Source organism: Panulirus ornatus, chromosome 33 (genome assembly GCF_036320965.1).
Source record: "Panulirus ornatus isolate Po-2019 chromosome 33, ASM3632096v1, whole genome shotgun sequence".
In the NCBI taxonomy this organism is placed as follows: Eukaryota; Metazoa; Arthropoda; class Malacostraca; order Decapoda; family Palinuridae; genus Panulirus; species Panulirus ornatus.
Genome location: NC_092256.1, coordinates 10,510,440 through 10,527,314, shown reverse-complemented (window position 1 = coordinate 10,527,314; position 16,875 = coordinate 10,510,440). Strand labels below are relative to the sequence as shown.

Below are 16,875 nucleotides of genomic sequence, written 5' to 3'. Positions count from 1 at the left end.
AGGATATGTGGATCAGGTGTCTGGAGAAGGCATATGATAGTTGAAAGAGATGCTCTGTGGAAGGTATTAAGAATATATGGTGTGGGAGGCAAGTTGCTAGAAGCAGTGAAAAGTTTTTATCAAGGATGTAAGGCATGTGTACGAGCAGGAAGAGAGGAAAGTGATTGGTTCCCAGTGAATGTCAGTTTGTGGCAGGGGTGCATGATGTCTCCATGGTTGTTTAATTTGTTTATGGATGGGGTTGTTACGGAGGTGAATGCAAGAGTTATGGAAAGAGGGGCAAGTATGCAGTCTGTTGTGGATGAGAGGGCTTGGGAAGTGAGTCAGTTGTTGTTCGCTGATGATACAGCACTGGTGGCTGATTCGGGTGAGAAACTGCAGAAGCTGGTGACTGAGTTTGGTAAAGTGTATGTGAAAGAAGAAAGCTGAGAGAAAATGTGAATAAGAGTAAGGTTATTAGGTACAGTAGGGTTGAGAGACAAGTCAGTTTGGAGGTAAGTTTGAATGGAGAAAAACTGGAGGAAGTGAAGTGTTTTAGATATCTGGGAATGGATTTGGCAACGGATGGAACCATGGAAGCAGAAGTGAGTCACAGAGTGGGGGAGAGGGCGAAGGTTCTGGGAGCGTTGAAGAATATGTGGAAGGCGTGAACATTGGTTCCAACAATGTTATATGGTTGCGAGGCATGGGCTGTAGATAGGGTTGTGCGGAGAAGGGTGGATGTGCTGGAAATGAGATGTTTGAGGACAATATGTGGTGTGAGGTGGTTTGATCGAGTAAGTAATGAAAGGGTAAGAGAGATGTGTGATAATAAAGAGTGGTTGAGAGAACAGAAGATAGTGTTTTGAAATGGTTTGGTCACATGGAGAGAATGAGTGAGGAAAGATTGACAAAGAGGATATATGTGTCAGAGGTGGAGGGAATGAGGAGAAGTGGGAGACCAAATTGGAGGTGGAAGGATGGAGTGAAAAAGATTTTGAGCAATTGGGTCCTGAACATACAGGAGGGTGAAAGGCATGCAAGGAATAGAGTGAATTGGAACGATGTGGTATACTGGGGTCGACATGCTGTCAGTGGATTGAACCAGGGCATGTGCAGCATCTGGGGTAAGCCATGGAAAGTTTTGTGGGGCCTGGATTTGGAAAGGGAGCTGTGGTTCGGGCATTATTGCATGACAGCGAGAGACTGAGTGTAAACATATATATATGTGTGTGTGTGTGTGTATTTACTAATTTATTTATTTCTTTATATAATTGGCATACTAACTTCTATAGGGCATCTGCAGTGCTCAGCAAGCTAGCCACATCTATTGGATGGAGCAAGATGTCATAAACTGCTATGATTTTTGTGTGTGGCTATGTTGGGCCAATTTAGGGCAATTGAGTGGTAATTGTTTGGTGTCTTCATTGTGGTAGTTGCATCGTTGGTAAGAATGTTTTTAAGATGTGTTGAATTGGTGTTTCTAGTATTGTAAGTATGGGTAATGTTCAGTGAGAAGATGAGAAAGTGTAACTTGGAACATGTGTCAAGGGAGTGTGGCTTCAGATGGGAGTATGTTTTGTCGGGTATTGTGTAAGATTGAGATGGGAGGGTGATTAGTTAGTGCTTGTCGGGTCATTTCAGTTTGCGCTGTATATATTTTGTCAGTACTGTATTGTATTTTGGGTGCTGGAGGATCTGTGAGCATAGGCTGCTGAAGTGTGAGGCAGGGCTGATCTTTTTATTTTTGAATTGGGGTTGAAGTTTAGTGAAGTAGTTTGTAAAGATTTGAGGGCCGAGCATGTTGAAATGAGATTGTACTTGAAGGATCTTTACTTAATCATGTGGTGGTTGAGTATTTGTGGTTGCTAGGTAGCCAGTTATTGTTCTAAGTGCTCTATTTTGTGAGGTTTGTTATATTTGCTATTGAGGTGTATTTTAGGGTGGATTGGATGAATTATCTGTAAAGGGTACCAAGAAATTCTTTTTCGTGTCTAAATCTGGCACCATTTAGTGCTCTTAGGGCATTTACTTACGTTGCTTTTGTGTTGATGTTTGTGGTATGGGGAGTGAGTATTGTATCAATCAGATTTGATGCCCAGAATAGTTGGTTTTTGTTAAACTTGTGTGATTGTAGTTAGAGAATTTTGGTTTTCTGGTGAAATTTCAAAATTCATACTATTTTAGAGGTTTTGATAAATCATTGTTAGTCAGGACTAAAAGTATCTTTTTATAAGATTATAGAACTTTTCCCAGCATAGCATGGTTACAATGTATCATTATTTTCTTGTTTATCCTTTGCTTTTTTCATCATGAGGAGCTTTTACAATGTTTGCAGCTTCTCATGCCAGAGGTGATAGAATGGCAGTAGCAACCGAGATGGATGGTAGACTGAGTATTAAGTCACTAACTTTAGATAAAGGTTGTGGTTGTGTTAGTGGGTGTCCATTGCCAAGTTTGGACTACTACTGAATTAAAGGAGGGTTATATTGTCTTTTTTTGATATATTCTTAGACAAATTTTTAATTCTGAGAAACCATGATTCAGTTTTTTCTTTTGGTATGGTGACATGAAAGTTAAGAGAATTTTCCATACAATTTCTTATCTGTTGGCACTTGCCAGTGAGAACAGAATCATGACATTTGGTTGTTTCTTGCTTCTTTTTCTTTTTCCAAGTATGCTAAAAAGCTAATAGAATATGAATCATATGGAGAAAAGCCACTTGCTGATTTAAAGAAGCAAATTTTTCAAGATCTGTACAGAAATAACAATTTATTTGTGGCTGTAATATGTAGCAGTGTCCCAGTTTGATCATGCACAGTATTGTCTACATGGATGGCATGTATGGAATAGTCACAAGTATTTCCAACTGAGATCTCATGTGCAGTGCTGTATGAGAAAATCTGATTGGCATTTAACACACATTAACTTTTGGAGTTTCTTGATCCAAAATTGTGATAGTTGCATAAGTGAGTAGATTTAAGCAACTGACCAGTTGATCTAAATATGTTTATACAAGAAAGTTACTGTTTATTTTGGTAGGAATAGCATTTGTCTGCTGATATTTGCACTCCTTGAGTCTCTCTTCAAACAGAATGTTCCAGGTTCACTATAACTCAAATCTTGAAAGTACCTTTATTTGTAAACTCTGAATGATTAGATTTTATGGTGCCTGTAAACCACTTATGAAGTATGCAGTATGACTTTGTATCACATCAAAAGTAGTCTGATGTTGAATTAGCCATACCTGGTTGTTGTTTTTTGTGAATAGGCTGTTGATAATCATTGTTGTTAGTGTTCACAATGTTTTTTTTATGTTGCAGTTTTGAAGGAACATGTACCTAATTCATACAGTAAAAGATTGTTCAGCTAATTTTAGTTGAACCGTTGTACATTTCTCTTTATAGACCATGATTGGAAGATGGCTCCATAGAATTCCATATCGCTGGCGCAGATACCTGTTTTGGATCTTACAAGCCTTCGATCCTTACCTTTGTATTATTATTGGGCGGCTTCGTAAACTCTATAATATGATAGGTACGTTAGAAATGTAGAAAATGGCAGTGACTTCCATATGTGTTCTGTAAAAGTTGTGTGTACAGAATGCAGTTCTGCTGTGTACAGTGTTAGACATGTAATGTAGGTTGCTGACTATTGATGGGCATGATTGTTCTTTCTAAATGTGTCTTTTTTTGTATAACTAATTCTGTTAGAGCCTCTAGTATACACAGCAGTGGCTCAGATGATCATACATTATTTACCAGTTCGAGTGACTAATGTATTAGCATTACCCAATTCATATATTCCTTGCCATAGTATTTGTATGGCACATTCATCACCATTTTTTTTAGGCAGTAAACTTATTTCATTCTCTTTTTTGTGATGATTTTTGACAAGGTTAGATATTTGTGATTAGACATTAGTCTTATTTTAGTTGATTTCATATTGATTTTACTGTTTCCTTGATGCATTGTTCCATTTGTTGGTGGTGATAGTATTGACATGTATTGATGGCATAACTTAGCAATATTTTTTAACCTAAGATAATATTTTTGCAGCGTGCATGACTTACGAGGGTGCACTGAGTGAACCAGAAGATTTCCCCAAATCAGAGGAGCCAGTATGGATTCTTGGGAAACAGTACTCAACCCAGACAGGTCAGTAGTTACACAGATACTTGGACAGGCAAACTCGGGAAGATACCAAAGGCTGAGGAACAAGTATTTCCAGTGTAACATATGATTGATGGGTAGAATTTAAAGGTTAAGCATGAAATGGTCATAAGATAAAGAATACTGACATCGTAGCTAGTTTCATACTGGTATATTTAATCATGTTTGTGTATGATATGGAATATGACTTTAGGATTATGAATTGACTGGCTGGGGGCATTAGCTTGGAGTATGATAATGCTTTTCAACCATTAATGATCAGACAGTGTGCATATATTCCTTTTTGATTACCCAAGGACCAATTTCTATGAAAGAGTCCTGATGTTACCCAGGCCCTGCTCTTGTAGCCCAAGGCTGTGCTACTTTTAGATACAGGGAATTTCTTTGATGAGACTAGACTGTACTCCCAATGATGGAGCTTCACCAAAGGTGAATTTTTACTCACAGTGCAACTTTAAGCTGGCATAGTCTGGTAACACCCAGTGTGCATATAATGCCCCCTTTTGTAAAAGAAAGGGATGATTTATTGACATTAAAGTGAATTATTTCTTGTAGACGATATAAAGTAATTTTTCTTGATGAATTTTCAGTGAATAGTTTTTCATATATGCAAAGGTTTCTTTTCTGATATTAATTATTTTGTTTCTCAGGTTTAGCATTACTTAGGAGTGATGTTCAGTCACGAATATGGCTAACATATCGCAGAAACTTTGCTCAGATTGGCGATACAAGTTACACATCTGACAGAGGTTGGGGATGTATGTTGCGTTGTGGACAGATGGTTTTGGCAGAAGCTCTTCTACGGAGGCACTTAGGTATGATAAGTTGATAAACTTTGTTGTATCTTTCCTTTTAACTTTTGTATTTATGTTGGAAATTGTGTCACATTGAAAGAATTTCCTAAGTGTCAAGAGAAATGTATGTTGATTCTGAATATTCAGTGAAAGAATGTCCTGCATAGATATTACAAGGGAATATATAGGAAATCAAGCTGTAACAGACTGTTGAGTTCTTATGAGTCTTTGATTGAGGAAGATATTAGAAACTCGCTGATTATTGTGGTGGGAGTAGATAGGCACACATATTTCAGTGAAACCTCCAGACATATCATGTAACCATGGAGGCACAAATGATGTCAAATCTTGGCCTTAAGGTGTAATATTTATCATCTTATCTAGAGCTTGTGTATGATACTTCTTTCATTTATGCTGATTGCTAAATTATTCCATGTATTAACAATACTGTTTAGAAAAAGTACTTCATGTGATTCAAGGCAAAATGTTTTCAGAGTTTATATCTATTACTATGAGTGAAATCATAAGTAACTTTGTAGATAGGGGAGAAAGAATACTTCCCAAATATTCCCTGTGTGTTGTAGAAGTCGACTAAAAGGGGAGGGAGTGGGGGCTGGAAATCCTCCCCTCCTGTTTTTAATTTAACAAAAGAAGGAGTAGAGGTGGGGGCCAAGTGAGTATATTTCCTCTAAGGTTCAGTCCTCTGTTCTTAATGGTACCTCGCTAATGTGGAAAATGGCGAATATGTATGAAAGGAAATAAAGTAGATTTGACTCATGAAAACCTCTGATAATTTTGAATGTCAGTATTACATCACTTCTTAACCTCTTTTCTAAGCTAAATAAATTTGAGTCATATAGTCAGCTCTCATAGGATTTGCATCTTAGGAAATCTTTGTTTGCTCACTGCTGAACACTTCATTTTATATCTTTTTTTGACTAGGGTGACCAAAACTGAACTCAACATTGAACATTGAAATGTGAATAGTGAGTCTAAGTTTCCTTGAATTAGATTTAAAACCCCCCCTATGAATCCAACAATTTTGTTCACCCTTTTTCTTGCTTCTGAATACTTGGCTTTAAATCACCAGAGATTATCACTGCCAAATTTTTTTTTTCTCCATTGTAGGTTAACAGAATTCATACAGTAGTTTGCCATCTTGTTTTTGTTACTGATATGTAAAACTTTGCACTTATTGGTATTAAGGTTCATTAGTCATTTATGAGCCCAGTCCATCAGGTTTTGTGTCAGTTATAACCTGCAGACGTTTAGTTTCAGGTGTAGATATAACACCGAGCTAAGTGTCTGCAAATTTTAGTATCTTATGGTGCAGCTCATTACCAGTATCATAACATATATGACTGAGAAATGTCTTAAGACTGATCGTGGCACACGACTTGTTACAGCTGACCATGCTGAGGTTTAAGTGTTAACCACTGTACTTTGTTTACAGTTGGTCAGCCAGTTACCTAACCACTGAATTACATTGCATTTGCATCTGTACCACGTGACTTTACTTTTGTTAGTAACCTTTGAAGGAGAAATTTATTAGATAATGTTTGAAAATTAACTTATTTACTTTCAATATACATGTTGATTATATCACATAAGAAGTCAATCAGATTTGTCAGACAAGTAATTTTAACGAAAACCATAATGAGAATCAATTATGAAGTAGTGGACCCCTAAATGATTTTGTCTCCTGTGATGGTTTCTCTCATGAATCCCTCACAGACAGTTAGGCACTTTGTGTTTAGGAAGTGAGGAAGAGTGGGAGGTGGTGGTGATGAGCCTCCAGTAGTAACCACCTGTCTTTAATATCACCTGTGGGTATGACTGTATTTTTTTTGTGCAACAGATTATTGTTTTTTCTTAATTACATTGGTGGTTACATAAGTTCATTCATTATGTAAATGGTAGTGACCCTCCAACACTCAACACCAACACTAAACTTTGACCTCAATTATGGATCTGGCTGTCATTTTTTTTGAGCAACAGATTATTATATCATTTTTGCCAACTATAAATGTGTATTCAGTGTTGTACACATGGTTACATAAGTACATATATTCATTACATAATAGAGATGCTTTTAGAAAATTTGTAGATGTCTTATTTCTTTTTTTGATGTATTTGTTGAGATGAAATTTTAGTTTGAACATTATATTGATATACATCACTGAAGAGGGTGTTCTGAAATGGTTTGGACATAGGGAGAGAATGAGTGAAGAAAGGTTGACAAAGAGGATATATGTGTCAGAAGTGGAGGGAATAAGGGGAACAGGGAGACAAAATTGGAGATGAAAGGATGGAGAGAAAAAGATTTCGAACGATCAGGTTGAAGGCTTGCAGGGGATAAAGTGAATTGGAATGATGTTGTATACTGGGGATGACATGCTGTCATTGGACTGAACCAAAGCATGAGAAGTGTCTGGGGTAAACCATGTTGGGCCTGGTTGTGGATAAGGAGCTGTGGTTTCGGTGCATTACACATGACAGCTGGAGAATTGATGAGTGGACGTGGCCTTTCTTCATCTGTTCCTGGAGCCACCTCACTGATGCTGGAAATGACGATTGAGTATGAAAGAACTGATGCAATAGATGTGCAATCATGACATTATATGTGTATGTAATTCTTAATTACCTATTTATGCCATATAGAGAAAAAGTTTTATACTTGTGAGGCCCCATCTCTTGAACATTCTCTACTGTCATGCATTATGCATGAACCATGTCCAAAGTAATTTTATTTGATTGATCCACCATTTTTTTTTGTTAATAAAGTACCACATTGCATATTTTTTAGCAAGTTTCTTGCATAATCCCTTGTTATGTCCTCAAGTGTGTGCGTGTGTAATTAGTTATTTGTACATCATGAGTAGGGAGTTTGACGCTTGTGGTGCCCCAAGTCTTAAACATTCTGTTGTCATACAACTTCTTAGATTTATGTACATGTATACTGTCTGCATTTACCTTACCCTCATATTCCATTTGCCTACAACCCTTATACTTTTGGAAACATTTTAACATGTTCAAGAAGTTCCTTGCTTAATTTCCTGTTGTGTCATGTGGGTGCTCTATCCTTACATCCTTGAAGACCTGTTCACTGATGACATTGTCAGTCCATTGTAAAAACTTAAAGGTCATAAACAGATCATCCTTTATTCTTCTCTCTTCCAAGGTGGGGGCAATTTTAGAATGCCTGTCCTTTCCCTGTAACACAGGGCTGTAAATTATGGTACCATCTTTGTTGCCATCCACTGGACTTGTGTTTCTGTAAGTTCTTTAATGAATATTGAGAAACACATTCTAGTTCAAGCCTTAGGTTGGATATAAACAACTTGCTGAATATTTCCTTATCCATATACTTGAAAGCTATTCCAATATTTGTCAGCAGACAGTTTGTTTTCTTAACTGTTCTCCTAATATGGTACTCTAGAGAGTGTTTAGGGATGATATCAACTCCCAAGTCCCCTTTACAGACAGAGATAGATTCGTGCATCTTATTTCCCTCTAGATTGTATTCATAAATATACCTTTTTCATTGTATCCTTCCTTATTACATTTACCCATGTTAGATATCATCAGCCATATATCACACCAAATTTGAAGTCTGTTTAGGTAACCCAGTAAGTTAATACAGTCCTTCATATGTTTCACTTCCCCCATTACTATTGTGCCATGTGCAAACCAAAATTCAGAAAGAAGTCCATACCCTCTAGCAAGTCATTCATCTAAATCAAGAAGAGAGATGGTCCCAGGATAGAACCCTGTGACATTTGATTGGTGACCACCCATATGGAGAATGCTCCCTTGACATGAGGAATTTATTTCCTTCCACTGAGATAATCTACCCAATAATCCAGCTTTTTAATCAGCCACCCATGCAGCAGTGTCAAATATGTTGTTGGCAGTCCAGATACAAACAATCCACCCAACCCTCTCTTTTAGGTAAAACAGAACTTACAGAGCCTAATCACTCCCATCAGGAAGACCAAGCTGTATTTCAATGCTATTCCCCATAAGTATGATGTTTGCACCTTTTCCAATCCCTTAGCACTTTCCCTCTCTGTAGCAACATCTTGAGCAGTACTTCAAGTGGTTTATCAGATGTATCTGTACACACCTTCAGCACATATGGTGAAATTTCATCAGAGCCATTAGTATTCTGTTGATGTCTTCTTGAAAATTCAGTTCTCTATGAGACCTTCTCATTGGAAAAACACTTTTGAACTTGTCATTCACTCCTTCAGATATTCTTTCATCATCCTATGCACTCTTCTCTTTGAATTTTGCTGCATGATTAGCTGCTCTTTAACTTGTAGTTTAGTTCTTTATTTTGTACTGTACAGGGAGGCAATTTTACTGCTGGGGATCCCCATCTCTTGAATGGTCTCTGTAATACCTCTTAAATTTCTGTATCATGACTGCATTAGACATGTTTTCAGTTTTACTCCATTCATCCACTACTTTTATACTTTCATAGTACCTCCTCACATCTTGTTTAACAACTTTCTTGCTTAATTTCTTGTGATCCCTGTGTTTGTTCTTCCCTGTAGTATTTTGAATGGATTGCTAGATAGGTTTTGAGAAATAATGTTGTTGGTTAACCCTACATAGGCTCAGAAGAGGGGTATCAGTTTCAAACTCCCTATTTTGCAAGCAATGGTGAAGTGGATTGTGAATATTGAAATATGGATAGATTTAGCACCTGAAGAAGAGTAATATTCTAGAATTTTCATGAGAAGGAACCCTTCTATAAAGCATTAGGCATTTATGATAATTCCCTTCCTTTTAAGTTATAAGTGTTGTCACGGATTTTCTTTTAAACATAATAAACTTTGAATGGCAGAATGATGTATAAAGATGTTCTAGCAATAAAGCAGTTGAGATGATTAATTTAGTCTTTTCATATAGGTAGAGACTGGGTCTGGGTAGCCTCTACTTCCAATGAAGCATATATAAGAATTATGAGCATGTTTGAAGATCACAAGTGTGCAACCTTCTCACTCCATATAATATCACAATTGGGAGTGGATGAAGGTAAACCCATTGGAGAGTGGTATGGTCCTAATACAGTGGCTCAGGTTATGAGGTAAGATTTTGAGGTTTTTGGTACAGAAAACATTCAAGATAATGTAATGGCAGCAATCCTCTCTATCAGTATAGTGTTTTGAAAAGTTGTGTTTGTAAGTACCTGAGTGTATTCAAACTGCCTCCAATTATGGTTGGGGTATAGTTACATAGTAGTTTATTCGTAGTTACCTATTTGTACTTTACGGGGAGGGAGTTTACTTTCTTGGGTTCCCCAACTCATGAGCATTCGACACTGTGACACAACTTTTTAAACTTAGGTATGCTGTCTGCATCAACCATATTCTTAATCATTTTATTCCTTTCATTCACTGCTCTTATACAGTAAGAGTACTTCTTTACCTCTTTTTTAACCAGTTTTTTTGCTTCATATTATGTTAAGTCCTCTGGTTGCTCTGTTCCTACATCTCTCAAAGAAATGTTCACAGTCATCATAATTGATGTTTCAAAACGTAAAGGTTTTGATCAGGGCAACCCTAACTCTTCACTCTTCCAAGGCAAGCACATTCAAAGCCTTTAGGAGGGTTATGTTGAAAATGAAATGCATGAGGACAACAGTTGGTGTGAGATGGTTTGATTGAGTATGTAAGAAAAGGGTGAGAGACATAAGGTAAAAAAAGAGTGCAGTCGAGAGATGAAGAGGTATGCTGAAATGGTTCGGACATATGGAAAGAATGAGCCTGAGAAGAGGTTGACGAAGAGGATCATATGTGTCCTAAGTGGAGGGGATAAGGAGAATGGAGAAACGTGTTTGAAGATGACAGGATGGAGTGAAAAAGATTTTGAGTGATTATGCCTGAACATGCAGAAGGGTGAAAAGTGTGCACTGGATAGAATGAATTGGAACTATGTTGTATACAGGGATTGAACCAAGGCACATGAAGTGGCCAGATTAAACTATGGAAAGGACTATGGGGCCTTGTGTATATGGACTGTGGTTTCGGTGCATTGCACATGACAGCTAGAGAATAGATGTAAACAAATGTGGCCCTTCATTTTCTGTTCCTTGTGCTACCTTACATACATGGGAAATGGTGATCGAGTGAAAAATATAATTATATGCAAGTATGTGTGTTATCCCTAGGGATAGGGGAGAAAGAATACTTCCCACATATTCCCTGCATGTCGTAGAAGGTGACTAAAAGGGGAGGGAGCAGGGGACTGGAAATCCTTCCCTCCTGTTTTGCTTTTTCCAAAAGAAGGAACAGAGAAGGGGGCCAAGTGAGGATATTCCCTTTAAGGCTCAGTCCTCTGTTCTTAACACAGGAAATGGCGAATATGTATGAAAAAAAAAGTATATGTGTGTATGGATGTAATTACTTGTACCTTCAGCTCAGCTGTCAGTTCATAATGCTACTTTACTATTGCAAATAGGTAAATGAAGCAGTAAAGATGGCTCTTAGTCCCAAATTTCATAGTGCAAACATTGACGTGCCTCTGTCTTCTGGCAGCCAAGCCAGTGTGTGGAGATCATAAGCTGATGTTTTGGGTATGGGGTGGTTGGCGGTAGAATTATTCAAGGATGAGTTCTCTTGATATGGCCTGCTCCTGATAAAGGGAAGGCTGCTGTTTGGAGTATAATATTTATTATTCAGACTAATCATCATTCTAAACTTGCTGTGAGGGAGCTTTAAGATCTGAAACCATGAAATGGTAATCGATTATAGGGAAAGAATTGTATAAGTCTTTTCAATTGAGCTGCAAGACATTTTGGAATTTGACCATTCCTCTATATATTATACTGTGGCAATTTGACTGAAAAGCCAAATTAAAGGTGGATTGACTGAATAAGGTAGGTTGTATGTTGGGAAGACATTGATATGAAGATATGTTGAAATTTATAGTGTTTTAAGTATAACTGTTGTGACACCATTTGATGCTTATAGACTAAATGATCAAATAGTGGGATGTCTTACATATTTATAAGCATTTTGAACAACTTTTCATGTTACATTATGAATGAGATACCTCTATGTTGTAACTGGTAGTCACCTGAATTTTTGATGCCTTTTCTTTTTGATTTGCAGAAAACTTACACCGTTTGATGAATGGAACAACTTCAGTGTGAATGTTGCCATGGACAACATAGTGATCATGGATGAAATCAGTAAGTTGTACATATTTTTTCTGCAGTAAAACATCTTGTCCGATAAAGCTTTTTAAATAGAAAGTTCTAGGGATTTTAACCCACTCACTGCAGCTTGGGTTTAAATGCTCTGGCATGTTTTTTCACTCCAGGTGGGTTGTGTACACCTCAGTAGTTTTTCTTTTAACTACTGCTGGGGCATATGTGTACAGTAAAGCCATAAATGCTTGTAGTGGCAGCCCATGCATTGATTCCAGACACTACAGCCTAATGTTTTGCCTTTCATCGGTCAGTATGTGTGGAGATGTCAAGACAGTCTGTACAAGCTTTCAATATGGCTTGTGCAAGCTCTATGCCCTTGTATTACATATATAATATGTATAGTAATTTTAAAGCTTTGTCACTCTGACAAGATGAATCTCTCTGATGAAAACCTAATATTTTTCCTGTCTCTTGTCAATATGTGTGGAGATTTCTTGACAGCCCTTACGTTCTGTTTTACGGTAATTTTTAGATTCATCAGTCTAATAAGGTTAATATTAATGATGAAAACCCGTATTACTCATATTACAAAACACTTACTGAAATACCTCACACATTGCTGTGCATGCCAGAAAATTGTCCTGGAGTTAATTATGCACCTGGCAGTGGAGCAGCATAAGTTAAAGGGCATTTAGCATGTATAAAATGCTTCACCAGGTTGACATATATCATTTTACTTGGAAGATATAGTTTTAGTTAATCATGAATAACAAACTTATATATTTTTAGAATATTTGAGAATATGCCACACACACAGTGTACATTGTATATTAGAACTGCCACAGTGAATGGGTTAATATATATAGATCCCTAACATCTCTTAGAACATAGGCACAGATGCTAGGAGTATCAAGTTGATTATATGTTCCTTCCTATGTAGAAGTATGTCATCAGACTTTCTGTTGTTTCATGTGTGTCCTACCAAGCTACAAATTAGATCATTGACATATTTCACAGAAATATCTAAAGTTGGTTTTATATTTTTTGGCTCCTGAAACAGGCACACAAAGTGTGATGCTTTTGTAAAGAATATTTTTCAGGTAAAACAAAGAACAGCTTCTCATGTAAAATCTTCCCCTTGTATTTGATTTTCTAAAACAGGAAACAGAAGAGTGAACCTGGTGGGGTGTGCTCATCCTCTTGGAAGGCTTAGATTGGGGTGTCTGAATGTGTGTGGATGTAACCAAGAAGAGAGGAGAGATGAGTAGTATGTTGGAGGAAAGAAACCTGGATGTTCTGGCTGTGGGTGAAACTAAGTTCAAGGGTAAAGGGTAAGAATGGTTTGGAAATGTCTTAGGAGCAAAATCATGACTGGGAGTAAAGTCAGGGGTTGGTGAGAGGATAAGAGCAAGGGAAGGAGTAGCACTGCTTCTGAAGCAGGAGCTGTAGGAGTGTGTGATAGAGTGTAAGGAAATAAATTCTAGATTGATGTGGGTGAAACTGGAAGTGGATGGAGAGAGATGGGTGATTGATAGTGCCTATGCATCTGGCCATGTGAAGAAAGATTATGAAAGGCAAGTGTTTTGGGAGCAGCTGAATGATCGTGTTAGCAGTCTTGGTGCTCAGGACCGGTATTAGTGATGGGTTAAGTAAGTGCGAAGATAGGCAGTATGGCAGTTGAAAGTATGATTGATTCATTTGGGATATTCAGTATTATGAGTAGAAATGATGTAGAGCTTTTGGAGTTATGTGCTGAAAAAAGACTGGTGTTTGGGATTGCCTGGTTGAAAATGAGAGATATACACAAGTATAGTTATGTGAGTAGGAGAGATGGTCAACAAGTATTATTAGATTATGCATTTATTGATAGGCATGCAAAAGAGAGACTTTTGGATGTAAGTGTGCAGAGAGGAACAGCTGGTGGGATGTCTGATAGCTGTCTTCTTGAGGCAAGGGTGAAGATTTGTAGAATTTTCAAAAAAGAGGAGACAGTGTCAGGAAGAAAAGAGTGGTGAGAGAGCAAGTTAGGTTGGAAAGGAGACTTTTGCGAAGGAATAGCATTAGTGATTGGGTGTAGAATGGCAAAAGGTGAGAGCAAATGAAGTGAGGAGAGTTGGTGAGGAATGGGAGGTATTTAGGGAATAGATGCATATGGCATGCGAAAGATGGGAGATGAGCAGATTAGAATGGGTAGTGAGTGGTGGGATGAGGAAATAAAGTTATAAGTGAAAGAGAAAAGAGAGGTTTTTGTGGTACTTATAGGGAAGGAGTGCAAATGATTGGGAAGTGCATAAGAGAGAGGGGTAGGAGGCCAAGAGGAAGGTGCAGGGGTTGATAAAGAGGGCAGATGAGAGTTCGGGTGAGAGAGTATCAGTGAACTTTCAGAAGAATAAAAAGAATGTTTTGGAAGGAGGTAGATAATGTGCAAAAGACAAGAGAACAAATGGGAATATTGGTGAAGGGGGCAAAAGAGGAAGTGATAACAGAGTGATGAAGTAAGGAGTAGATGGAGTAAGTAATTTGAAGGATTGTTAAATGTGTTTGATGATAGAGTGGCAGATGTTGGGTGTTTTTGTTGGGGTGATAAGTGAAGTGAGAGAGTCATGGAGAGTGGATTGGTTAAGAGAAAAGTGGTGCTGAAAGCCTTGCAGAAGATGAAATACGGCAAGGCAGCAGGAGTGAATGGTACTGCAATTGAAAAAAGTAAGAAAGGAGGTGACTGTGTCAGTGATTGGTTTGTAAGGATATTTAGTGTATCTATGGATCATGGTGAAGTGCCTGAGGATTGACAGAACGCATGTGTAATGCCATTGTATAAAGGCTGAGGGGATAAAGGTGAGTGTTCAAAGTACAGAAGGATCAGTTTGTTGAGTATACCTAGCAAGTTGTATAGGAAGATGTTGACTTAGAGGGTGGAAACTTGTACAGAGCATCAATCTAGGGAGGAGCAGTGTGGTCCCAGAAGTGATAGAAGTTGCATGGATCAGGTGTTTACTTTGAAGAAGGTGTGTGAGAAATACTTAGAAAAACAGAGGAGAGTAAATGGTTCCTTGTGTAGGTTGGTCTGCAGCAGAGCCGTGTGATGTCACCATGGTTGTATAATTTGCTTATGGATGGAGTTTTGTAGGAGGTAGATGCAAAAGTCTTGTAGAGAGGGGCAAGTATGCAGTCTGTTGTGGATGAGAGAGCCTGGGAAGTGAGCCAGTTGTTGTTCGCGAGTGGTACAGCACTGGTGGCTGATTTCACTGAGAAACTGCAGAAGTTGATGACTGAGTTTGGAAGAGTGTATGATAGGAGAAAGTTGAGAGTGAATGTGAATAAGAGGAAGATTATTAGGTTCAGTTGGGTTGAGGGACAAGTTAGTTGGGATATAAGTTTGAAAGGAAAAAAAATTGGAGGAAATGAAGTGTTATAGATATCTAGGAGTGGATTTGACTGCGAATGGAACAATGGAAGCAGAAGTGAGTCACAGGGTGGGTGAAGGGGAGAAGGTTCTGGGAGCGATGAAGAATGTGTTGAAATTGAAAACATTATCTGGGAAGGCAAAAATGGGTATGTTTGAAGGAATAGTAGTTCCAACAGCACTGTATGGTTGTGAGGCATGGGCTGTAGATAAAGGTTTGCAGAGAAGGGCAGATGTGTTGGAAATGAAATGTCTGAGGACAATATGTGGTATGAGGTGGTTTGATCAGGAAAGTAATGAGAAGGTAAGAGATATGTATGGAAATGAAAAGAATGTAGTTGAGAGAGAAGAAGAGGTTGTGTTGAAATGGTTTGAATATATGGGGAGGATGAATGAGGAAAGGCTGACAAAAAATATATCAGAAGTGGAGGGAACAAGGAGATCCAGGAGACCAAATTGGAGATTGAAAGATGGTTTAATAAAGAATTTGAGTGATCAGGGCCGGAACATGCAGGAGGGTGAATGGCATGCACAAAATAAGAGTAAAATGGAACAATATGATATACTGGGGTTGATGTGCCATCAGTGGACAGAACCAGGGCTTGTAAAATGTCCGGGGTAAACCATGGAAAGGAAGCTGTGGTTTTGGTGCATTACACGTGACACCTTGAGAATGAGTGTGAGTGGCTGTGGCCTTTCTTTCTTTGTTTCCTGGCACTACCCTCTGATGCAGGGGCGATGATCGGGTATGGGAGAAAAGAAGAGAATGTAAGTTATCTTTTTTCTCTTCCTTTCTTGAATTTGTGCTGTTTCTTGTGGGGCTGGGTGGTGTCAGGAATGGATGACTGCAAGTAAGTATGAATAAATACATGTGTGTATATGTGTAGGGCTGTATATGTGTACATATTTGTATGTATATGTATGTGAATGAGCTTGTATGTGTATATGAATGGATGGGTCTTTCTTCATCTGTTTCCTGGTGCTACCTTGCTGATGTGGGAAATGGCGATCACGTATGATTGAGATAATTGGATAGTAATGATTATGATAAGGAAGAAAGAATACTTCCTGTGTATTCCTTCATTTCGTAGGTGGCAAAGAAATGCAGGGGACCTGGAAACCCTCCACTTGTACTTCTATTTCTTAAAGTTGGAATAAAAGAAACCACGTAAGGAATACCCATCTTCCTATAAGGCTCAAGCTGGGTTGTTCTGAATATGTGTAGATGTAACCAAGATGAGAAAGGAGAGATGGGTAATCTGTTCATGCTCCAAGTGAATCAAAGCATGAGGATAAGGGTGAAGAATAGTTTAGGAATATGTTTGGGGTAAGGTTAGGAGTTAGTGTGAGGATGAGAGCTAGGGA

The 16,875-nt window shown here is 38.1% G+C and overlaps 1 protein-coding gene across 5 annotated transcripts in view; it reads left to right on the top strand.

The window, feature by feature from the left end:
• Nucleotides 1–16,875, top strand: part of Atg4a (Autophagy-related 4a) — a 53,018-nt gene that overhangs the window by 11,854 nt on the left and 24,289 nt on the right. For 3 of the 5 annotated variants that reach the window (XM_071681585.1, XM_071681584.1, XM_071681586.1), the window contains exons 2-6: nt 3,387–3,516; nt 4,038–4,136; nt 4,802–4,966; nt 9,863–10,040; nt 12,067–12,146. In XM_071681585.1, coding sequence (XP_071537686.1) covers nt 3,387–3,516; nt 4,038–4,136; nt 4,802–4,966; nt 9,863–10,040; nt 12,067–12,146 — 652 coding nt within the window. The remainder of the gene's footprint in view (nt 1–3,386; nt 3,517–4,037; nt 4,137–4,801; nt 4,967–9,862; nt 10,041–12,066; nt 12,147–16,875) is intronic. The other 2 variants (XM_071681587.1, XM_071681588.1) reach the window with 1 other exon arrangement.